Source organism: Neolamprologus multifasciatus, chromosome 22 (assembly GCF_963576455.1).
Source record: "Neolamprologus multifasciatus chromosome 22, fNeoMul1.2, whole genome shotgun sequence".
Classification (NCBI taxonomy): Eukaryota; Metazoa; Chordata; class Actinopteri; order Cichliformes; family Cichlidae; genus Neolamprologus; species Neolamprologus multifasciatus.
In genome coordinates, this window is record NC_140459.1 from 15,278,636 (window position 1) to 15,304,945 (window position 26,310).

A 26,310-nucleotide genomic window follows, 5' to 3' on the forward strand; every position below is an offset into this window, starting at 1 on the left:
CACACAGCCCCGATCTCCGGGTCTACGGACTCCAGGCCTGCATACATTCAGGCTGTTTATCAAAATTAGATCAACGCAGAATGATTTCCCTTTCTTCCCTTTGCGTCTCTTGCGCTCCATCTTTCTCTCTCTCCCTCTCATACACTCCGCCGGTTATCACACTTTTACCCGAAACACATAACTGTGAAGTCAGTGCAACTGAGATCGTTTATCAAAATTAGATCAATGGAAGTAGGATTTCGCCAAAATGTGGCCTGCCCTGTGTTTGTGCACAGGCCAGTTTTTGCACATTTCACAGGAATCGAGAGTCTCGCTGCAGCGTAACAAAGGTAACAACAACGTGCCGTATTAACTGAAAGGAGGGAGGATGAATAGACCAGAGCCGGGAAGGAGAAAAAGATCCGGAAAGGAGTGATCGCAAAGGCTGAATGAATGAAATGAGGGAAGTGGGCCACAGTGTGTGACCCATATCTGGCGTGTGTGTGTTTGTGTGTGTCTGTGAGAGAGAGAGAGAAGAGAAAAGAGAGAGAGATGCATTGACCTCACTCTTCTCGTCTGACGGTTGGAGATGTGTTTGCGTAGGTGCGCGTGTAATGGTGATGTCATTGTGTTCCGGTGTTTTCTTCTCCCCTGCTTTAGACACTTATGTCTGGCTTCAGCACAAACACATAGACATAAACACACACACGCACACACACATAGAGAGATATGCAGGCCTAGAATAAAAGACCTGCTGTGTAAGCTGACACCTTTTATTTCACTGTCACACAAAGTCGAACTTGTACTGTATGTGTATTGACATTTCTTACTAACAAAGGATCTTGGTTGTCATTTCTTCACTCTTATTCAGCACCTCAGCTGTCCAGACTGTTTTTAAAATATTTATTCTGCGGTTGCATCCGCATGCGTATTTGCAGTTTCACCACTATCGCAACCTGTCATGTAACAAAGTTACTAAGAATATGTTTCAAGCTTATTTTTGTGCTGGTTGGTCATTGCCACTTTGGCGGGTATTGATAGTTTCTTGCATGAAACTGAAAGTCACCAGTGTAAGGTGCTGATACAGACTTTCAGGCGACAACCATGAGACGAATCACCATTGTCATCATTATCACAATTTGCAAAGCCATCAACACCAATCAATGACAAGCAATCATCGCCTTCATTCTGCTTATACCGTCACGTAGAGGCCTAAGGCAGCAGGGATAAAGGGCTTGTTATGCCTAATCTTCTTGGCAGGAGTGAGAATGTGACTTGTGTGGTCTGATATATGACAGCTGTTTAGATTTTGATCTCCACACATAGCTATATTGTAAGCAGTCACTTGCATTCCTTTTAAAGAAAATGCTTTAGTGTCAGCCAGTTCTAGGCTTTGCCTCTAACACTGTTATCATGCCGTATGTATTTATTCACAGCAAGGGATGCCCTCTCCAGCATTATCTCACTAGATATTTACAAAAACAGGATGTTAATATTCTGGTCCCGCTCTCCCTACATAGCTAATGTCTGAGGATGTGTTTTATTTGGAAATTTCACTTGCGAGTCATCCTAACTGCCAACCTCTGCTCATAAACAGTGCCACAGTAGGCTCACTGCTGAGTGCATTTGCTCTGAAATTTGATTTGCTTCAAGTTCTGTTGGTGCTGCTTTTAAAGAGGGGAGATAATGGAGAATGGGGTGGGTGTCTGAGGGCTGCTGAAGCAGATGGTCGTATTATTGGTACAGGCTGTGCTTGGAAGCTCAAGGTCACACTCACTGTGACAGAACAGTAGGTATTGTGATAAAGAACAGACAATTTTGATTCTAGCAACAGTTTCTTTCAAATTCCTTTCTCCTCTCAACTTCCCTCATTAGTTTGCGCTGCTTTAGTGACATGTACAACTCATTTAATAAGTACTTTTAGAATTGCAAACTGCTCAAATGCTCCATAGCTGTGTACTTGCAAAACCTGTTGCTTTCAGGCTCTCAGGCTTATAGGTACTGAGTCAAGGCAAAGTACTCCGCAGACTATAATGTTTTTCTACAGTGCGTCATCATTATTCTTTTTTTTAAAAGGTCTCTTGATTCCTCAAGGGGTAATTAGTCCTTCGGTTGTACCCTTTCACAGAGCTACTGGGGTAGGGCATTTTTGGAAGTTTAATGCTGTACTTCCTTCCTCCTTGCTAATATCATGTGAGCAGATAATCAGCAGAAAATGTAGGTTTCACTTAAGAAGTTAAGAAAAAAACGTGTTCCCTGCTTAAAAATACATTCTCAGGCTTTGGCTTGTAATTAGTTTGTTTAAGCAATAAATCACAAATTGCTGGTAGTGTGAATCTCTCTCATTTCATCTGACTTGATTAAGATTAACTGATTTTTAAACAGTTTAATCGACTTAAGAATGAACACATACGCTTAAAATGTTAGTCATATTCTAATGTGTTTGTAAACTATTGAATGTCCCTATTTGCATCTCCCTCTACCTTAATGCCTCACAACTTTGTGTAAAACTTACAACCCACATTATCCTGACATTATTTGACAATGATCCAAAGTGCTTCTTGTGATATCAGGAATCTGTGGCTTTTTTCAGTGGCACTGCAGGTGTTTGTTGGGGTTGAGGTCAGGTGGACCCAAGTCCATGAAAGTCATCACTCCTTGGTCTTCTTTGATCTTAAAGTAGTTCTTGCATCACTTTGAGGTGTGTTTGGGGATATTATCCTCATGCTGAACGAATCCTTCTCCACATAGATGCAAACCAAAGGGTGGAGGTTGTCTTTGAACCTGCTTCTTCTTTTTGGTCAGAGAGAAGTCAGGTCTGTACGTGTGTTCAACCAGATTTGAATTTTCCCACTAGCATATTTCACTAGGGGTTTGATGCACTGTCACTATCATAGGACTTCATCCTCTTTGAAATCCTACCATGTCTTAGCTTATCTCAAATTTTTTTACCTTTTTCCCCTAACCTCAGAAGTGGCTTAGAGACTACTCCTTGTCCTCTGAGACTCCTACTGGACAGCTGTCCTTTTAAAAATGCTTTTGGAGTCTGACTCGGTTAGTAAATTTACTCCCTTTGATGTAGTTGTTTTTCTGTCTCTTGGTGGCCACAGGTTGACATGTTGATTTCCTTAAAATGTAGTTAGAGCTTGGTAAAACACTGAAGATATAGCAAGTCAGAATACATGTGTGAATGAGAGGGAGACAGGTGGACAGGTGAACATGCAAGAAGGATAGGCACTGAGGGTAGATGAGTTTAAATATCTGGGTTCAGCCATTCAAAGCAATGGACAGGGCACAAGAGAGGTGAAGAAGAGAGTGCAGGCAGAGTGGAGCGGGTGGTGATGAGTGTCAGGAGTGATTTGTGACAGAAGGAAAGCAGCGAGAGTGAAAAGGAAGGTTTACAAGATTGTAGTAAGACCTGCTATGATGTATGGTTTGGAAAAGGTGGCACTGACAAAAAGACAGAAGGTGGAGCTGGAGGTGGCAGAGTTGAAGATGAAGATGATGATTTTCATTGGGAGAGAGCAGAATGGACAAGATTAGAAGTTAGTACATCAGAGGGACAGCTCATGTTGATCAGTTTGGAAACCAAGTTAGAGAGGCAAGGCTCAGAGGGCACATGTGCAGATTGGATATACTGGACAAAGGATGTTGAAGATGACGCTGCCAGGCAGGAGAAAAAGAGGAAAACCTCAGGATGTATTGAAGGCGAACATGTAGAGGGTTTGTGAGACAGAACAGGATGTTAGAGCTAGGCTGAGACGGAGGAGGATGAGCAGCTGAAAGAAAACAAAGTAAACATGAAAGATATCAGTATATTGCTATTGTGGCGATCTACAATATCATTGAGCTGCTTCTTCAGAGATTCTCGGCTGCTGGTTTAACATACTTCAACTCCACTGCCTTGAACCTGCAGCTGGAGGAGAACTGCTTCATGCGCTGCTACACCAAGATCACAGAGGCTGTGGAGCAGAACAAGGGCTACGATTGCAAGCGGCAGTCTGAAACTGTGTAACTGGAACCCATGAAAACAATGAGACTCAGTGAAGAGGCAGTTAATTACATTGCTCAGTTATTTATCTGTCTTAACTGATAAAATATTTGCTCAGGGGCAAAAGAATTATTTTAATAAATATTTAAGAAAGCGTGCATGTGCACAAATATGTGCTTTGTTCGTTTTATTGTTTCTCGTTGTTCAGTAAGAATAAACTAACAAAATTTAAGTCATTAAATCCAAGTTAAATTTATTTGACTTAAATTCAGTTATTCTATTTGAAGAATCCATTTACGGCACACAGTAGTTTCAGACAAAACCACACAGATGGACTTTTGCAGCCATATGCAAACGACGTACTGAGACCTTCACACACAAACGGATAATGGTGGGTAGAACCTGCACGGGGTTCTCTTAGATTGGACCCAGATGCTTTTCAGTGAGTTTGTGTGTGCCTGGAGGATTAATTTTAGCTAATCTTTATCTGAGACTATCGTTGCATCCTCATCCATAGGACTATTTCTTCCCCTTTTTATGTAAGAACTTGCGTGTGTGTTCGAGTGCATGCGTATCTCTCTGATTCAGTGTATAGGATATTGGTCTTGGCAGTATGGAATTTAGTTAATTCCTCCAGCTGGTCTTCTGGCTTGATTAAATAATGGCTGATTTAATGCAAGTCAGTGTAAGTGTGCGTGCGTGCACGCGCCTCCTTTTGTGTGTGCATCTGTGTGTTAAAAGCAGGGCCGACTTACTACTTAAGTGAATTAAATGTAATGTCATTTTGAAAGACTTTGTTTGGAAAGCCCTCTTTTTAAATATATTTTAGACCACAGGGCGCCTAAATGGATGCCTTTCTTCTCTCTCTTCCCAGTCTCCTCTCTGTTTCGCCACATTTCGTCAAGGACCATTTAAAATGTTTTGCGTGTTTACCTTTACTTCACCGTGCTCAATGTTTAAAATGAAGAAATTACAGAAAAATGCTGAGAGATGAAAAACGTTGAATTTTTAAACAGCAGCCCATGTGAAGGCCACCAGTTGGCCTCGCCAAATTACTTCAACTGAAGCTACACCACCAGAGTTTTAAAATGCTGGTGCACATTGGTTGCAGATGCTAAACTAACTCTGAGGGCCTCAGTATTGCGATGAGACCCAAACCTTTGGATGCTTATCTATTCAGGCTACTTCTTCCATAAAGATTTAAAAGACTGTGCAATGTAAACAGTTGGTATAACATCTGTAAATTTATGGCTTCAGGAGAAAATCAGAGTGGACTCGAAACCAAAGCTGAAGCACTCAGCCACAGCGTGGTTACACCATATGTTTGATGTTGAGTACAACATCAGATTCTCGAAAATTAAGTTATAATTCACTAGGGCGTTTTATGAGTAAAGTCACCAAAAAGGGCAATGAAAACAGCCAACTTCTATTTGAGTTTAAAGAAAAGCAGCCACTTCAAACTCTTGAATGAGAAGCTGGTGTGGCATCGCAAACATATTAAAGTCATGATATACATGTAACGGTGAGATGTTGCATGTTTCCCCAAACAAACAGCAGTCGGATCGCGTAGCCTCGTTTATGCATTCTTGCATTAAATCTAATGCCAGAGAAAAGCTTTCCGCTAGAGCTGCTTGTGCATCCGAGCGCAGACTGACCAAACTGATTGTGGAAGTTATTAAACCAATAAATGTTGTTTTATATGCAGCCTTCCCTGAGTAGATTGTACTCTTAATTTCTTCTGTTTTTTCTTTTTTTTTACAAGCATCAGGAGACTGATAAAATCTGAACATATTGCCAACTTCTCATTGCTAGATTATAATGCATACTCGCTGTTTATAATGACCTTATCCTCGGGCGATTAATTAATGAGAGGTATTTGTCCCAACTGTCTTTATAGGTTCATAAGAATAGCAACATTTCATATCCTATCTGGGCCCGGGGCACTCTCCCATAACATATCCTTAAAGGTTAATAAATAAATTTGAAATGCATTTGTTGGTTTGAATTTGGCTTGATTAGGAAGAACTCGATAAAGAGTTTAATTTCCTGGCCCGCTGATCCTCTGTCTTTGCACGAGCACTGCCTGTGTGCGCGTCAGAGGGCGTTGTTTGCGGTGCTGATTGAACGCTGCTATAGGCCGCAGATAAATAGATGTCATTAAGACCCCGATCCCTAATTACAGCCGGCCCTTCTCTGCAAGGGGAGGTGAGCGGAAGAGGCCAGGTATCCGTAATGAATCAGAAAAAGTGCACACCCACACTGTAGGTACACACTAATTTACCCTGCTCACAAAACTAGTTGTCCGAGAAAAACAAGACAAATTCACAAATTCAGACAAAGTATTCGCAGTATGTGATATATATATATACAGTACAGTATGTTTATAGAAATGTGTGTATGTACGTTTGGTGTGTTGATGATGCATGTGAGCTTGCACATTTCCACAAATGTCAAGCCAACTAGCTGATGATTGAAAAGGAAGTTGGATATCAGGAGACACATTTTGAGAGAGCATTCGCGCATGCACGTGCACATTTTGGACGGTGGTGCGGGCTATTTCTGTAGTTTCCTGTGTAATTGACACTTGAACCTCTCATTCACACACACACACAAACACACAGACACACACCATGCAGTATTATTGTAGTCTACTATTGGTGTAGCCAAAATATCCCCAACACACACACATACACTTCTTGCCACTTCTCATCCAAATCTAGCTTCATTAGTCAATGGAAGCCAATATTTTCAGGTGTGTGTGCTGCTCTCAGGGGCAGCTGTGGGGCCATATGTGAGTGATTTGAGCGCTCAGAGGGAAACTGAATTCTGATGACAGACGCACTGTTTGGCTTGCAACACTATACACACACATGCGTACGCACACACACACACATCCACAGAGGAAGCATACATCAATCAATCACCTGGCTCAGTCTCTCTACATGTGGTGACCGTATGGTGTGTGCACCACACTCAAATGGGCATACACACTCAAGCTCAGTGTGCCGCTGAGAGGATTTGCTAATGTAAGTGTTGTGCTGTCTAATGTCAGATGGATGAAAACACGTGTACCCTAAAGACTGGTAGTTTTAGCTCAGGTGTTTAATACATGCAGAAACATTGGAAGCAAGATTCTTGTACACATATTGAAACTGAGAGACAATGTTTCTCCAGTGTGATCCAGATACTATGAAGAACATCATCATAAATTTGTGTTTATCAGCTAAAACTGCAAACTTCTAAAACAAATTGGCAAAAATCCGACTTTTTTGCATTTAAATTTGGAACAAAGCAAATAGATTTAAATATTTTCCTTGGATTTCAAAGAATATCTCATGTTCTTGCTGGGAATAACAATGGGAATTTTCCTTATGACAATAGCTCTTAACACACCTACACTAACATGTCAAATGATTCTATTCAAATGTGCGGTATTTGCACTGGATTGCTCAGACTGAATGCTCCATGCACATTCAGTGTGTAACGTCTGTTCCCAAAGTTATGTTAAGTGGTTAATTGTGCTGTGATCTTTCCGGTGCATTAGATTGCAAAATAAACTGAACAGTGCTGTGCCCACTGGGCTCTTCTGCTTTTAGCTCGTAGCTCAAAAACAGATGCTCAGTGGAAATGCCGGTAGTGCCTCCATCTGCAGCTCTGAGACTACAGAAAGCCTGATTGAAGTGTGGCACTCTTTTGTGAGAACTTGAAATGTCTTTAACTTCGAACAGTGGATGCTCTGAGCCCAAAAACTAAAACTAAAAAATGCTAAGCTCTCAGCACTGTCATAAACATAAAACAAAACAGCAGAGAGAAGGTCCCAGTGGACCAAAGCCCCATGATGTTGGAGGGAACACGGAGTAACATAACAGAGAGAGAAAGATGGCAGACCAGATACACAAACTGCATATACAGATTTTACCAACATTCATAACGCCTGTATGACTTGTAAAACCTTAAAAGCCTATATTTAATTTCACAGAGTGAACATGTCAGACTGTGAAACTGTGAAATGTTATTGTGCTAAATGCTACTTTTGTATTTGATGCCAGAAACACATTTCAAACAAAGTTGTAAGCGGGCCATGCTTACCAATGTGTTACATCACCTTTCCATATAACAACACTTTGCAACCATTTTAAAACAGAGGAGAACAGCTGCTCTAGTTTTGAAAGCCAAATTATTTCTTCATCTTTCTTGATGGCATTTTGGGGACATCCTTTGTTGCATCGTCAGGCCTCTGACATTTTTCACAGGTGACATGTCTGGACATGAGGCGGGCCCATTCAGTATAAGGACTCTTTTACCACAGAGACATTCATTTAGAACACAGTGTTGGTTGGTGTTGTCGTCCGGATGCTCCATGTGTTTTCAGAAGTGTTCCTGAGGCCCTGTTGTGATTTCTTCTACAGAATCATATCCAGTTTTTATGGTACTGCAGGTGATGAAAACTCCAAGTAGTTAAGAATTTTATAACCTAAAACTATCAGTTAAAAAGAAGCTGAAAAGTAGAACCCTGGAATAGTGAGCACTTTAAAGGCTAAAGAGATCAGAGCGGAGATCGGAGCGGAACAATTATGGGATGTTTCAGGAAAGGATAGATAGGCACACAGAGGGAGAAACTGACAGAGGAGTTCCGCTGGAGAAAGATGAGGTATGCTGTCCTCTCAGGGTCATAAAGGTGGTGAATGGGGCCAGAGGCTTAATGGGATGGAGAAACGTTGTGATTGGCTCATTACTGTGATGGAGCACGTTGCCACGACAATTGGCCTTTTCACCCCCCACCTCCCACCCCTCCTTGCACACACTACTTTTCTATGCGCCACTGCGCTGTGAACTGCAGAGGTGTGTATATGAGAACTTGCACACTAATACAGTAAAAGTCAAACGCCTGCCTGTAAAGTACCTGCTGCAGTTCAGATAAACACTAAAACGCTTTATGCTACAAGGTGAAAGCATAACTCATCTCTTCCCACGTCTTTCAAGTGACAAAATTACCGCAGTGCCTTATGTCTTTCTTAGATAAGTCCATGTTCGATCTTATCGAATATTCGAAAACAACTTAGTCATCTCGACTACATCATTTTCTTTTCACTGAGGTAGTTTTTTTTATTAACCTTGTTCTATGCAGAGAAAACACTGTAGAGAAGAATAATGTTCTCAATAGGATTTCCCATTAGGTGTGATAAATGAGAGTCCATCATCTCTCTGCCACCAAGCCAATCTGTTCTCTCGCTCTCTCCCTCTGTCTCCTGCCCCAACTACCAGCCTATTGTACTTGAGTGGCATGAAAATTACAAAGGAATCAAAAAGTTCATTTTTGTCGTCCCCCCCCACCCACTTTTTTCCCTCCAGCGATTTGACATCTTTCTTATCCTCACCGAATTTCTTCATTACACCATGTTTTTATTTTCACTCTCTAACATGTCCCTCTCCTTCTTCCTCTATAGCGGCGCAGAGGTAGTGGAGTTTTCTGCGCTAACTGTCTGACCACCAAGACATCGCTGTGGAGGAAAAATGCTAATGGAGGCTACGTCTGCAACGCATGTGGTTTATACCAAAAACTACATTCAGTAAGTCGCACACAGGTGTTTCTGTCCTCACCAGCTTCACTCTTACATTTTAAAAAACAATGCAAGCAGAGGAAATAAAATGGAGGCAAATGCCTACAAATGTCCTGTTATACAGAAGTTAATATGCTCTTAATGGCCAAACTCATATCCACTTCCTATATATACATGTTTCCTCATAAAGGTCCTGCTGGTGTCTTTTTATACTACATCCACGGGGGTGGTTCCGACCACTAATTATCATTCCTCCTGTCTGGCCAATTAGCATACGGAGCAAATAAAATGCTGCACACCGCGGGTAGATTCTTGTATATATTCTGTGGGTCCTGCTGTGAAAGTGTAATATTTTGGAGAAAGCATATTTGATTTGGTGGGAGTTACAGACCGTTTCAGCAGTCACAGGGAGCCAGATCCATGGAGTGAGAAATATGATGGAATGAATCAACTTTACCATCTAAGCCTAGGGAAAGTCTATGGAAATCCCAAATTTAATTAGACTGCATGAATTACAGATGAGATAAAACCTTTCCTGGAATTTAGTTGACTTCAGAATATCAAGATTATTCACCTCAGATATGTTCTTAAAGTGTTTAAGCCAATTACACACTTCAGCATACTCATTAATCGCAGCGGTTTGCAAATACTAACAACATAAAGCAACCCCGAGCGTCGCTGTATATGCCGAACCCTGCTTTCATTGTGCGAAAGTTCAGTGCGGACGTTTCTGCGTGATCGATCACAGTGATAATAAATGCGTTAGTAGACTGACCGTGTTGCAACCCTGAGCTATATGCTGCCATTATCCAATGGCGCTTTAAAGACCTTTCGGAGGATGACAAGCTATTGAAGTTTACTGCTTCCTGCCCCTGCAGATGTCCTTGGTTCAACCCGTTCATCTCATCTGCTGCTCCAATCACGTCCCGGCTCCCTCTACTCTTGGCAATCTTCACGACGGCCATATTTTATATCCCATAATAAAAGTTTTATATGCTCTACACACATTATTAGAGAGGATAGCAGCTAGTAAAACACTTGAGAGTGAGAGAGGGGAAGGGAGAGTTATGAATAAAGGGGCAGGAAAAAAAAGTGGAGGGAAAAAAAAGGAAGGGGGAAGACAAAGAAAGGGAAAAAGATTAAGGTGAGAAGGAGGACGAGGATAATGAAGGGTCAGGGTGTGAATGAAGAGTGAGAGATGGAGGAAGACGGGAGGGATTAGAAGAGAATGCAGAAGCAACATTTAGGAAGAAGAAGGGAACAGACAGAAAGGCAGATTTATGCGATGTGTGCTAGCAGCAACCACAGCCCAGGTATTCTACCAAGCCACCCCTACAACCATAAAAGTGCACAAAATTACAGCAGCCATGTGTGTGTCTCACTGTTTGTTTGAGTTACTTGCACCCACAGGATTGTAGACACATTAAAACCCTATAAATAAGCATCACTTTCTGCAGTTCCTTAGGTGACAGCTCATGTAATTGAAAAGATACAACACAGATATATAAAAAGCTTTTCTAGGAAGTTTTAAAAGGAAAGCATATGATTTCCAATCATTTTTCCAATCTAAAACATGCAAAACACCATGTGGTCACACCTGCTGTGAGAAGACACTGGCAATACAAAGTAAACAAAGTAAAGAGGAGGAAAGGATAATTAGGGAATGGACAGGGAGGAAGATCAAGTCAAATTCTTGCTAAAACAGAAGCAAAAAAAGTGACTGAGTGAGAAGAAGTAGCAAAAACTTGTGCTGCTTCCCTATTCCATACCACGTATGAGCTTCATAGAATATGCGCTACTGGATGCCGCTGGATGTCAGTCAAACTGCAACTCTAATAAAGAAACTAATTTATGTTTTCCTAGGTGTTTCACCTCCATGCAGTTGGTTTTTTTTTGCTTTGTGTCTTGCATTGTGAGATAAATGTGTTTATGAGTATCCCACTCCAAAATTAAGGCCTTTTCTTTATAGTTTATTCAGTGGTTCTCTGAGTGTGAATGGATTTAAATCATGCTCTGAATCACTGTGTCTCGTGCTTCCGTCTTCCATTCCCTCTTTATTTCACACCCCCTTCCCTTTATCCATCCTTCTGTGCACCAGTCGGTCTTTAGAAACACAAATTCTAAGGCCAGAAAAAGAGAAATGTTTGTGGATTTTGCTGCTATATTATGCGAGTGCCACTCTGCCAAGTGATGGAATCTTGTTTTTGATATTGATCCATGTGTCAAGAAGTTTCAGCGAGACAACTCTCTCATTAACTTTTACCAGCTTGCCAAACGAAGGACTGAAAACACTTGGCTGAAATGCATGTGCATTAATAGGTCCCTGAATCTGAGTTTTGCCCTTCTGAGTTTGCTTATATAAGCGTATTCGATTGTTTTTGCTTGTTAACATTAATGTGCTAATTATATGTTTACATAAGCACAGCACAGTATCCCCGAATCATTATAATAATATTAAAAATGTAATATAAGTGACTCTTCTGCTCTTAAATATTTTCGTTAGCTGCTCTACAGTGACTGATAAACTCCACGCTGAAAATTACATTGTCTTTGCCCTTTTCACCCACACACTGGCGTGCACACATGTACACCCACACAAGCATACTTAATGCACATACTCTGACAGACACACATTCGGTCACAGGCTATCAACACGAACATAAGAATACATTTCCATACACAAAAGGATACCGGAAATCACCCAAGAGTTTCCCAGCATAGGCACAGGACACATTTTGAAGGCATTGGAGTTTTTTTTCCCTGTACCCAAGTGTCTATCCATCTCAATAAATTGCTTGGTTTTCTGTGGATGGCTTGCATCCGCAAATATGCACTTTGTATTTCAAAGTCCTACATCATTGATATACACACAAGTTTCTTTCTAAATATGTAAAAGTATACCTGGAGATATGAACACAGTTACACAGTACAAAGACAAATTTCTGCAAAGCTGTTTTTAAAGCTATGAAAAGCCATGTCCTGTATGCTAACTGAATTTGACATTGCTGTGCAGAGGTCACTGCTCATAATGTGAATGTCTTTCTTGAATAATGGCGGGTTAGCGACACATTTATTTTGATTGGGCACCTTATAAGACAGTTTAAATTGAACGGTTTATTTTACTAGGAGCAAAGACAGCCTTTCAGTGATTTGTTTTGAAATGTATTAGACAAGCTGTGTGCGTGTGTGTGTGTGTCTTTTTGGCATGTGTTTAGCATCACCATCAAAAAAAAAAGTTTCATCATCATTCGGGTTTTTTTTTATACTCACACTATTAAACCCAGTGGGGAATGAAATAAGTGGGGAGTGTTTTAGAAATCTGGTGTTTTAGATGCAAATGAGCAGTTTTTATTCTTTGGAATTATGCATGACTTTTGCCTTTTTTTTAACCAAAACACTTGTAACCAGAACACAGCCTTCTTTGAAGCTCACAACCTACATTAGTAATTGGTTGTAGTGTTCCTGTTTTATTCAAAAAAACATTTTTCAGTAAGTGTTTCACGCTGAAACAAAGCATATTATAGGACTCGATTAAATAGTGCACTGTAAGTGCGAGAGGGTTGCACTTTCAACAGATGTAAGTCCACCCGCACCCCCTTGTGGCGAGGGCAAAAACGACAGTCATCTGGAGGATATGTTACCTCATCAGTCTTTCTTTCATCGCGATGCATTTAGTTATACTTCAAATCTATATAAAAGAAGAAAGACTGTTAGACTGTAATCTGCCACAAAAGGCTTTTTAGGGAACTTTGGGGAACCTAAAACCAGTAGCTACTGTTTTAGATCTTGACTTGACTGTGGTGCGTATTGCTTTCCATCGTTCACCAAATATGCTTATGATAGCTTTATGATTAAATAATTGCTATACTCGGCTGATTAGTCAAAGTAGAGAGAGCTTTATTTTTTATCCACAGTCGATTGCACCAAAGGCATACACAATGGTTATTTAATCTCTGAGACCACCTATGCATTAAGGAGGACTTTTATCATAGTCAAGTAATGCTGGGGCATGTGTGCTTGACATTTATTAATTAGTTCAGCAAAGTTATCAGCATGATGAAGTCGAATTACCGCCTCATATATTGCTAACTGTCTAACTCCCTTCCCTCTTGCTCATTCTGCTGTGTTTCCTTTGCCTTGCAGACACCCAGACCTCTAAACATCATCAAGCAGAACAACGGTGAGCAAATCATCCGCCGTCGAACCCGAAAACGCCTCAACCCCGATTCGCTTTCGTCTGAAAACCCTGCCCCCAAGCAACAACGCATCACCAGCGAAGAGCGCATGAACGGGGAGGAAACAGACAGGAGCTGTGCGTCAGTCAAAAACCAGCAGCCTTCCCCTCGCTCACGCTCACCACGGTCCACGCAAGCCTTCTTGGCCAATCAAACATTGGAGATCCACAGGCGTATGCCTCCTCTTCTCCTCCCCTCACATGCCCCCTCCTCAGTGGGAGCGGAGGGCAATGGCGGTATCACAGAGGGAGGTATAACATTGAAAGCGGAGGGGGGTAAAGGAGGAGGGGGATCGGAAAGAGGCAGTCCAATTGAAAAGTACATGCGTCCGTCCAAACCGTCTAGTTATTCACCTCCAGGTTCACCCATTGAAAAATATCAGTACCCTCTTTTCTCCTTACCTCTTCCATTAACCATTTCACCTGAGTTGACCCCGGAGTCAGATTGGCTCAGGTTCTGGACCAAGTATAAGATGGCAGCTGCATCTGGGGTTCCTGGTAGCATCAGTAATCTAAGCAGCCCCGGGAGCCTTGGAAATAACGCCCATTATCTTAGCGCGATGGTGACTCCAGTACAGCATCATCAGCAAAGCTACACGGTGCCTTACTGCGCCTCTCCCTACTCTCCTCTTCCTCCACCTCCAGCTCCTACTCACTATCCTCCTCCTCCTCTTCACGTCCAAACACCTACTTCATCATCATTAGAAAACGATGCTCCTTTGGATCTCGCAATAAGACAAAGAGATACAAGTGCTGTAAACGCGCACGTGTCCACAAATGGTGCCGAAAGGCGAAAGCAGGAGTCGCCGCTAACTGACAGGCTAAGAGGTAACTGGAAAGGAGAGAAAGAGGAGGAGGAGAGGACAGACGAAGGAGGGAATCCAGGTGAGGAGATAGGGAAGGAAGAAAAAGAATGTTTGTCAACATGCCAGTCAAGTGTCCTGTCTAATCGCAAAATGGTGGAGGTGGCCACACAGGATGACCTGACCAATCGCTGCGTCCACTGTGGGATCTACTTCATAGATGAGGTGATGTATGCCCTGCACATGAGTTGCCACGGTGACAAAGGACCATACCAGTGCAGTTTTTGCCTCCACGTGTGCGCGGATCGATACGATTTCACCACGCACATACAGAGAGGCTTACACAGGTACACAGACAAAACGACACAACAGAGATGTCAAATGCAAGACGGCAACATTCAGAACGCTGCGGGAATGTCGGAGCACGAGTGTCAAAATGCGACGGAGGAGGAACGAGATGAAGACGGTCATTATGAGACCACCGGCGAAGGTGATGTAGTAGAATCGTGTCATGACAACCAAGCAAAACAACACACAGGCAGCGATGGCACTGACAATGAAACGGAGGCTGAAAAAGAAGCAAAAGGAGAGGACAATGCCACGACAAACCAGGACTTGGGAGGCAAAAAGGTGTCGCACATCAGCGATGACGTCACGAGAAGCTCAGAGGTCACAACTGTTGCTGGCTCTAAAATATTAGATGAGAACACAGATGGGAATTAATTGATCTCTTTGACTCATGCAAACCTTTAAGAGCGTTGTTCTTGGATGAATAAGCTGTATGCCTTCATGTTTCTGGAGGCTAGCTCATGTCAAAATGGGCCTATCCTGGGCACTAAAAGGAACACATCCTTATGCTGGAAGCACCCGGCTGTCAAATGGTCAGAAATCATTGTAGGATCCAGCTGAACTATAGCAGGGGCAGTTGAAGAAATTGCCCGAATCCTCTGCTGAGTGACTGCCACTTGACAGCTCTGTGGCAGGCATTCAACAACAGGCATGGAGTTGAAATCACCTTTAATAAGCAGCCACTTCATGCGATTTCCACATAAGGGGATTGGAAGCTGGGCTAAAAGTTGAACTGGTTATATTTTGGATAACTTTTGGGAGCTCAGCACTTGCATGGCCACCATAAAGGAGAGCAAAAAAAAAGAAAAGAAACTAGAAGCAAAATAATTAACCTGAACTGAACTGAGCTGGGCTGATTACTTATGCACCATACTAAAAAAAAGCTGGTCCAAACTAGTCTAATGTATCATTAAGACGGTTTTATTTTGGTACAGCCAGATGTGATCTGGTTAGGATTGCTTTGTTCTTGTCCAGAGCATGTTTTTGACTGTTTTTTTTTTCTCTGTGCAAATGGATCTAAAACCAAAATTCTTTCTTTTTTTTTGACTAATTAAAGCTGGTTAGTTTGAAACCAGTTTATGCTGGGCTGCAGTTGAGTTGGTGTTACCTCGGTAAAAAGTGATCAGTTGATTTCTTTCACTTAGCCGTTTTTTTCTGAAACTGATCAAGTTCTTGGTTCTCGGGTTTTGAGTCAGCTGGGACTTTTTCGAACTGCTGAGCCAGTTTGACTTGATAAAACCGGTTAAACTCCGGACCGAAGTGTTTTCTCTATCCGTTTGGATTAAACCAAGTGACATTATTTTCTACCTTCCTCTGTGCCATGATACTAGCTATGTGCCTGGCTGCCTGCCCAACAACCATCTAGTACCCGCTTAACATTTATATTAATAATAATAATAACGGTAATAATAATGATGATGATGATGCTATCGTACAAAAAAAAAAATGCAATTTGCTACACTTTCATATATAATATGGTATTTTGTAAAGGAAAATGCTTTTTGCAGGAAATGGTACTATAAAAATTAGCCTATGTGAGTTTTTTTCTCTTGTTTTTGAGCTTCTTAATGAGACTTGTTACATTTATAACAGCCGCCTAGTAGAAATGGTACAACAAGGGAGGGAGGGGGAGAGGTGTGTGTGCATGTGTGCATTTGTGTAATTGCATTTCTACGCGTAAGGATCAAAGGATGTGTCCGTCCCCAAATGATGATGTAAACATAATGAAGGCTTGCAGTTGGTTTTTCAGTCCTCAGGGGTCACACATGTTGCACACCAACCCACCTGTTTCATAGCATGTGACACATCAGTTTTACAGTACATGGCCTAATTGTGTTAGCATGTCACATATTGTTCTCTTATGTTCTCTTATATATGTTCTTGTTGTGTTTTTATGTGTTAATAGGTCAACATGGTCTCAGTATGTAACTTTTTTTTTCTATGTCTACGAATTGTTAGGTCGCACAGTTTTACAGAAAGACTTAGGAACTTAGGGAGTAAAACCCCAAATCTTATCAAAAGGAACAACTGTTTTGAGTTATCTGTATAAACCTTTGTTCTGTACTGAGTCTGCAGATGTTTTTGCCTACAGTGTTTGATGTCATATTACTGAGAGTTTGGTACAACTTAGGTTACCTCTATGTAGCATGTTAGCACCTGCGAAATCGACAAAATAAGTTGCTTTTTTTTTTCTAAAGGTGTGAGGTGTTACATGAAAGACCTAAATAATACTGAAAGAACATGAGATGACATTGCAAAGTTATGTTTTAATAATTCAATGAAGTAAAAGTTTCACGTGGCTTGCAACTCCATTTGACCCATCGCACATTTCGCCATCATCAGTGATTTCGTTGCTGTTTTTTTGGAACAGTTTCCATAACTGAGTCTTAGTTTAAACCAAATTTCATCAGTGAGAAACTTCTAACAGTCTTGTCCTTGAAAGTCCCGCTGTTATATCAAAGTGGTGGCCATCTTGTTTATTTTTGATAAAGATGGGATGACTTCTCTAGCCGTGTTGCCTTAGTTGCTAGAAAACAACAGCGACAAAAGAAGAAAACACCAATGGACTCTGTTGAAGGACATAATATGTCAATATAAATATAAAAGACAGGAAGGAACGAGCTAAAGAATGTGAGGGGGGGAAAAAGCTATTTTTCTATGCTTATCCAAAAAGACATGAATGACAAATATTCCACCTAGTGCCTGGTAACTTGTACCACTTTTCAAATCGATATGTTTTGTTGTCTGCATTAAAAATGTTATGTAAGCAATGAGTCGGGTAGAACAGAAGGTGGGAAAGCAAACTGCTATATTCCTTTCCATGCACTCACACCACCAAGTCATCTGAGTCATCGATTACGATTTCTGCTTGACCGATTGGTCGGGTGTTTGTTCAAACTTTTCATGTTTGCTTGCTGTGCTAAACTTTCATTTTTGTGCATATATTTACACTAATTTGTAGAATGTTGAGCCATATGCCTCAGTTACTTGTATGAGAGACACAATGCCAAGAAAAGGACCTAATTTGGAGATTGAAACAGAGACACGGCCATGTCACCAGTTCCCATATCATGGTGGATGCATTGTTGATTATTCGCACATTATTCTAAGACGGTTAGCATTACAGCTAACTTTGCATTTATGCCAGATAAACAGTTTAAATTAGCTGTTTTTATTCTACTGCATTGGTAACAGTCCATTGCCATGTAAAGCTAGATAAGAACCACATCCACAACCACATCCCCCTGTAAAATTACATTGGATTGCTATTAAGGTTGGATTTTATTTTGATGCGAATGTCGGAGCATTTGCAACCATTGTCAGTAGCTTGTTGTAGCTCTTTTTACCAAGTGGATTGCCTCAGAAAATTCCCATCACTGGTTTGGAATTACAATTGTTCGCTTATTTTTATTTTGAAGTTTTCAGAGATAGTATACTGCTAATAGGTTTCTAGGATGCTAACAGCCTAAGCATTGCTCATCCAATTAAACCAAAAGTAAGGCTTAGAATTATAAAGTAAAATTCATTCTCTTCTCTATTTAAAACTCAAAAAGAAATAGCTGAACTTTTGGCTAATTTTAATACTTCAGTAATTTATTTTGAAGCAGTATTTTAACTTGCACGTACATTTAAAAAATTGCGTACAGCACTTAACAAATTCATCAGACCACCTTTCAAACAAGAAACGGAAATATTTTGGAGCTCTTTCAAAGACTTCTTTAGAGTTAAGAATTATATAAATTTTCTGGTAAATAAAAGGAATTCGTATTTTTATTAAGCAGGAATACTAGACTTCTTCTTAGTGGTCAGAAATTAATTAAGCAAATCATTCAACCACAAAACCTTTTTTCTTTTTAAGAAAGCAGGTAAATAACTGTAATTTTGCATTGCAACAATAATGTGTTTTATTATTTTTTCTGCTTTTTTTTAAAGCAGGACATTTGAAAATTATAGATTAAAAACAATAATTATATTTTAGCATTAAAATATTTTTATTAAAGAGCTTTCACGTACTGGTGGTTAACCATTGGTAATTATCAGCACTGTTAATATAGGACAGCTGTGGCATTAACTTTACATTAGGTAGTGTAAGGTCTTTTTTTTTTCTAAATTTGTTATGCACTGTATGCTGCATTTTACACAGTCAAACTGCCAGTGGATCATCTGTACGATAATGCATAAGAAGGGTTTGCTTAACTTCTCCAATCACACGTGTCAAGTGAAAACATCTTAACTCCCTAAGTTACAAAGTCTAATGGCTCTCTCGTCTCTTGCCTTTCATTCGGTGACCAGGTCTTAACATATTACTGTACGTGCCAGTTGGGTCGGTTCAAAAAGGTAGTGGTTGAAAAATCTGGGGGTTTATTGTTTTTGTTTTATTTTTGTTTTGTTTTGTTTTCAGAAAGATTGTTCTAATTGTTTTTATTTTCAGAACTATTTTTGTGCTTTTTAAAACTTTTTAGAATGAATTCTTTGGTTACTTTTTTTATCGGCTGCTGATAAAAAAAATAATGAAAAAACGTTTACATTAATAAATGTAGCAAAAAAAGAGAGAAAAAAAATAGAAAGGACGCTTCACCATTCTTAAAAGACACAAGAAAAGGAGGGATGGATGCCTGCTGGGAGGGATGGATGGGTGCCTTTGAAGAATATGTGGAGAGAAGTGGATGAATAAAGGGAGGATGAGTTCAAATGAGGCTAAAGTGGATGATTCATCCCCTCTGTATTGTCTCTTTACCTCCCTTCAACTTTATTTCTTTCCTTCTCATCTATTATTTTTTAATGTATTATTCACTGTACCTCTCCATCCCACCTTTGTTTTTCTTTGTTCACCTGCTACAACTCTAGCATCTCCTCCATTTTTTTCCTGCATCCCATCATTTGATGAATGTACAAAATGTTCTCAGTAGACAAACAGAATACGGAGGTTTTAAACAGGCGTTTGTATTACGTAATGTTGCACCCCAAAAGCTGAGCTAAACTCAGTTACCCCACACATTAAAAGGCTGATCTATATGTTTATTTTGACTTTATTTAGGTTAAGCTTCTTTAAATTAAATCAGCTTCTGGTTGGTTTAAATACTTTTTAAGAAAATCAGAAAATCTTTGGTAAAGGTTCTCAACATTGTCATGGGATTCCTCACTTACCTCTCTTTACATGTCATCTAACTCAAAAGGATTTCTCAGTAGACTGAAGACAAATGTATTTTCAGATGCCATAATGTTTCACTAATTCCTTTGAAGTGAAATCCTTGGGTTCTTTTTAAGTTGAAATAAAGAAACCTTTAATGAAATTTGTTCATTCACACTGTCCGTACTCTAAGTATGCCGCAGATATCTGTTCTGTTGTTCATTTGAGAGTTTAACATTTATAACTAAATTATAAATAGATGTTCATGTTGGGGTGAGAGGAATCTCGGGGGAACTTTTAACCCAATCAATCGAAGTGGGACACACAACATGGCCTTGGGTTACTTCAGCAATGACTTTATGTTTTAGGTTTGATGCCATTTCAAATCAGCGTTTACAATGGGAGGCCTTAACAAGTGCTTTCATGTTTTTGCCTTTGTCAGAATTTGTTATAGAAACAAATGACGCTGTTGCTTGCACTCCATTTATTATGTTCTTATTGCCAAGGAAGGGACAACACACACACACACATAAGAAACACACAAACAGCGGTACGGATCGAGTGTACATTTTGGGGTGTACAGTGTTAACATAGGCCAGTTTATTTTTGGCCACACACACAGACACACACACACACATGCATGCATACACACAGCAAGTATGTACATTTAATCAGTATATTTTAGTAGATTTTTGTCTCTGTTCAGTTGAATGGCTTTTTATAGAAAAGAAATGGGATTTTTTTTTTTAGGTTATGTTCTCTCTCATGTTGTATTTTATTCTGCTACCTTTCTGTACGTTATTGTTTTTAGGTTTTATTTCATGCAAAATCATATTTCAACGACATATTTTGACAGCCAAGAAAAGTTTGTTACACAGCTAAACTTGAAGAATAATGTTGATAATGATGATAATAATTAATAAAAGTAATAACAAACAGTACTCAAAATGGACATTTGGGTGTTTATTTAATAAACAGTGAAGAAGAGGAAACCTATATTATGTATAAATCGTCCCTCGAGAAAACAGCCTATCTGTGGCCTTCCTGCAGGATGTAAATGCCTGTCATTATGTTTTAGATGAATGCGTTCTTATCCTACACAAGCTGGGGACTTAAGGAGCAGCTGTGGAGGGTACAGATATTGAGATATGATTTTTTTAAACATAAAGCTTTCATACCCAGTCAGGCGAATTTGTTTCGGGGAAGGTAAAAATAAAACCTGCAAACCTACCTCCTGCTGCGCTCTCAAGACTGTGGCCAGGAGCCTCGTATCATCCATATTTCTCTCCTGATCTGCTCTTCATGCAGTCTTCCTGTGTTTTCCAAACTTGTTTTCCATTTTCTGTTAAGTGTCGGACTTACTTTACTGTTTTCTTTTGCACAACATACCCTAGTGAAGATTTCATCACAGTGCAAGACTCTGTTCTCCAAAGGTCGATTCCCAATAATTTAATTTTCTGCTACACAAATGACAAGATTTCTGCTGGATTAATTCTGCTGGACATTGAACAGGTCAGCATGCTGAAGCCTAATGGCTGAAGTCTTTAATAAAATTTGCTGTGAATGATCCTAAAAGGATACATGTTTTACTGGTTTGAAGCCCACTGACAAGCTCCTCATAAAAGTGAAGATTTTATTACCAGATCTGAAATATAAAATTGTAATATTAATGGCTATATTGATCCTGAGCCATCACATTTTAACACACTGGGGAGCCCTATAGTGTCAGTGTGCAAGTTAAAAACAGAAAAATCTACATAAGTGGTCGTTGCTAGATTGGATCAGCAGAGGGGACAGTAGGTTAATGGATGGGTTCAGTTTATTAGTCAGCATAGCTTGGGTTGGAAGAGGCCCCTCTTCAGTGGAACCAGCTTTGGATTCGGGACACAGACATTCTCTCTCCTTTTAAGATTAAGCTTAAAACTTTCCTTTTTAATAAAGCATATAGTTAGGGCTGGATCAGGTGACCCTAAATCCTCCCTGAGTTACACTACAATAGGTCTTGGCTGCTGGTGGATTCCCATGATGCAGTGTGCAGTGTAAGAGGGTTTCTTCTTCAGGGACCTTTCTCACTCACGATGTGTATACACCTCTAATCATGACTTACTATTAGTCTCTGGTGCTCTTCCACATTGTGTCTGTGGTCTGTCTTCCCTCCCTGACCGACCATGACTGCTTAGCCCTGAGCCTGGTTCTGCTGGAGGTTTCGTCCTATTACAAGGGAGTTTTTCCTTCCCACTGTCGCCAAAGCGCATGCTTGTAGGGGGACATCTGATTGTTGGGGTTTTCTCTGTTTTTTATGTATTATTGTAGGGTCTTACCTTACAATATAAAGTGCCTTGAGGCAACTGTTGTTGTGATTTGGTCAACTTCTTTTAACTGCAACCAACTTCTCTTACATTTTTATTACCACTTCAATAGGCCCAATAAGTGATGGTAAAGACACTAATAAGGAACATATGGTCTTGTGTCTCGTATCGTCTCTTTTTCAAACAAACATGTCCCCCATGGGCATGGCATGTACTACTGTAAAGATTTAACTGATTTTAGAGGAAAATTATTTGTATAATGAACACTGCATCTTTTGTTCTTGTGACACTAACAATTAATTTACTGTTATTTCACTGTAAAGATCAAAGAGACTGATTCGCAACAAAGCCAGAGGCTTATTTCTCACCTACATGCGCCACACTAATATTATTTTAGAACCTTTTTTTAATCTTTTCACAACCCTCCCCTGGGTCACGAAGTTTGACAGCTTTAATCAGTGTAGAAGTGCAATCTGTCAGAAGACAAAGGCTTCTAATCTTTGGTCTATAATGTTCAGCATTATCAATTTATCTTTCTGTTTATAATGAGAACATTGATAAGAGCTGATTAACTCTGCCTTTGAGCCTGCAGTGAAATTATGTAGCAGTGGGGCACCATTTAAATAAAGTCTGTATCAGACTAGAATGCTAAACATTACGATGTTTACCGAATAGGTCAAGACACGGACACACTCAACACGAAATAATTATAAAGCTTTTCAAGGCAAAACAGATGCAATAAGCACATAAACAGTAAAACAGAAGAAATGTAACAACTTACAGACATATTTACCTACCGATGAAAGGAAAAAACTGACATGAATTGTGTTACGAGATGTCGGGCTTCGATGTGCTTTGGCATCAGTTCTCCGTGTCTCTTGAACTCCAGTCATTCTACTTTTAAAAGATATTCCCCTATGCAGTCCTTTGATGATGGCGGCGGAGAGCGCTGTGTAACGAATGTGTTCTGATCCCGGGGCATCGCATAATGCAGCTTTGTCAGATACTGCCTACATCTTCCCATACCCTACACACTAGGTGTCAATTGACATTGCTTTGACGCATGAGCAAGAGAGATAACCGATTATTTTGGTAAGCTATCAAATCTAGATTAAGGAACTGGATTAGTCACTTTTTTTTCAGCCAGGAGACCTCAGTTTGCGCTACATTTGGCCCTTTGTGTTATGCACGTTGGGTTTTCCTTCCACTCTTGGTTTCATTTTTTTTCGCTTGCTTTTTACTTTCATTTTCACTCACTGGTTTGGTTTAGCCACTTAAAACTACGGGAATTACATGTAATTTTATTTCTTCTCCCTCTTCTTCTTTTGGCTGCTCCCTTTTGGGGTCACCACAGTGGATGATCTACCTTCATCTCACCCTATCTCTAGCATCCTTTTTTGTCGCACTAACCCTCTGCATGCACTCCCTCACTACATCCGTGAATCTTCTCTGAGGACTTCCTGTTTTCCTCCTGCCGACAGCTCCATATTCATTCCATTTTCCCAATATATCCACTGTATTTCCACTGCAAATTTTGGAACCACTTAAACATTGCCTCTCCATCCATCCACCCTTCCATTCATCCATCCATCCACTCATTCCTCCATCCATCCTCATCTGCTTATGGGGACAGGCCTGAGCTGTCCCTCTGATGTACTCATTTCTTATTCTGTGTTTTCTGGTCCACTGTGTTTTCCATTGGAAATCTTATTATCTTCAATTCTGTCGCGTCCAGCTTGGTCTCCTGTATTTTTGTCATTGCTGCCGTTTCCAAACCATACATCACAGCAGGTTTACCTACAATCTTGTAAACCTTTTTCACTCTTGTTGCTTTCCTTCTGTAACAAATCACCCTGGACACTCATCCCCATCCACTCCAGCCTGCCTGCACTCTCTTCTTTACCTCTTTTGTTCAGTCTGTTGCTTCGGATGGTTGACCCCAGGAATTTAAATCCACCTTCACTACCTCTAGTCCTTGCATCTTGACTATTTTCCTCTCTCCCATTCACACACCTGTATTCAGTCTTGCTTCTACTGTGTTTCTTTCTTCTTCTCTCCACAGCATACCTCCAGATCATTATGTTGTCTGCAAACTTCATGTCCCATGGAGACTCCTCCCGGCCCTCAACTGTCAGCCTGGCCATCACCATTGCTGTTTGAATTAAAATACATGGAGTGAGTGGGGAATGACTTCTCCATCTTCACAAACTGAGGCAGCTTTGACAAAGCAGTGTTATTTTACACTCTTACTCTACAGTATGTTAGTCTGAACTGGGCTGAGATCTGGTAAGAGACCATAGCATGAATCATGTTATTTTCATAGTAGAGGATTCAACAAAAGACAAAAAAAGTTGAACAATTTTGCGCTGATTTGCAGAAACCCTCCCTTCTAACAACACACCCTCACAGTAAACAACACAAAAAAGCCTGTAAAATTCTGAGATGTCATCATTATTTCCTCTTATTATTCCTCTCTTTTCGGGTTCGAGGTTTTTCTTTAATTCGTCACCTGCCTGTAGTATAAGGACAGATGCATCAAATGAAAGATTTATGCCTGTACCCAGTCAAATTTTCTATTTTTCAGCACCATGCTTGCATATCTTCTCTGTATGCAACGTCTGCCCCTGCAGGTCTGTCTGTCAGCTTGCTGTCTCCCTGTTTAAACATCTTGCAAACATCATTTCTGTTTATTGTAAGTCATGTTTATGTATGAGTAACCTACACCACTGAGAGAAGGCTTGGCTGCAACAGACTATTGCATGCGTGTGTGTGTGTGTGTTGATGTACAGGTGCCTATGTATCATCCTGCATTTTTGTTATTCATGCCATGTTGTCATAAGCATTGATTGAGATGTTACCTGATACCTGACATTTTATGAGAGATTAGATTTTATGCTGGGATGGATAGACAGATACAAAAGAGGTAGAAATTCCTTAAACCACTCGTCTGAGCAGCTCCAATAAGAGCAAAAACTAACCAGTCCTCAGTGAAGTCATAATTTCTGCTTTGCATCATCTCAGTATGTCGTCTGTATATCATCAGCTTCACAGGGTTTTACTGTGTAATCTTCTCTTAACTAGTCTAAAAGCTACACTATCTGCACACCTTCTCTTCTCTTCTCTTCTCTTCTCTTCTCTTCTATATCTGGTGAAAAACTGACACTATACCCAAATGTATGTTGCAAGAAGATCATTGTAAGCAGGTTAAAGTGTCATGTGGCAGGTGAGGGAACCAGTATGGTGGGGCAGTTGGGGAAAATTTCTTACTTAGAAATAAGTCCCATAAAATTTTGTTGTGATTTCCAGTAGATTTTCCCAGGCTGTGATATGCTGAGTTTTCCTGCCGGTGGTTCTGAGGGTCTTTGTGTATTTTGCCATTTAGCTTCATTTTATAATATTGCTTATGAACTAGTGCTCTCAGCGTTAATCTCGTTAAAATGACGTTAACGCCATAACCGCATTAACGCAGCAAATCTCCGTTGGCGAGTTAGCGCAGATCGCCCTGTTCGGCGTTAGCAGCTCTAATATGAACCCATGGTAAATTAGCCATTATGGTAGTTTTTCATCCCTTAGCCATTATAAAGTTAGTAAAGTGGCGCAAGTTGATAAGTCTTCTTTCATGACCTTAAATTCAGATTGATGAGACCTTACTGAAACCAGTCCTGTTACTCAGCAGCCATATTGAAACATATCTAAGCACCTTTTTGTTATTGTCAAACATTGTCTAAATTAACTTCAATATTAGTGGTCATCAGGACATATATTAAGTCAACAGTAAGTCAAATATAATCAAATTTGTCTAAAGGTTAGCTGACTTTGCGTACAAATAATAGAAGTTACACTTCACTATTACATAATTCTCTCATAGTTTTCAATTCAGAAAAGTGTTTATCTGCTGCTACCTAACCTAGTAATGGCCAAGGATACCACTTTCTGCCCTGGACCAGTTCAACA

The 26,310-nt window shown here is 40.2% G+C and overlaps 1 protein-coding gene across 5 annotated transcripts in view; it reads left to right on the plus strand.

The window, feature by feature from the left end:
- trps1 (trichorhinophalangeal syndrome I) overlaps positions 1-23,131 on the plus strand; it is a 120,056-nt gene extending 96,925 nt beyond the window's left edge. For all 5 annotated transcript variants that reach the window (XM_085147899.1, XM_085147900.1, XM_085147901.1 and 2 more), the window contains exons 10-11: positions 9,418-9,540; positions 13,675-23,131. In XM_085147899.1, the coding sequence (XP_085004025.1) occupies positions 9,418-9,540; positions 13,675-15,291 (1,740 nt within the window). In that variant the 3' untranslated portion in view covers positions 15,292-23,131. The remainder of the gene's footprint in view (positions 1-9,417; positions 9,541-13,674) is intronic.
- Positions 23,132-26,310: the final 3,179 nt, after the last annotated feature.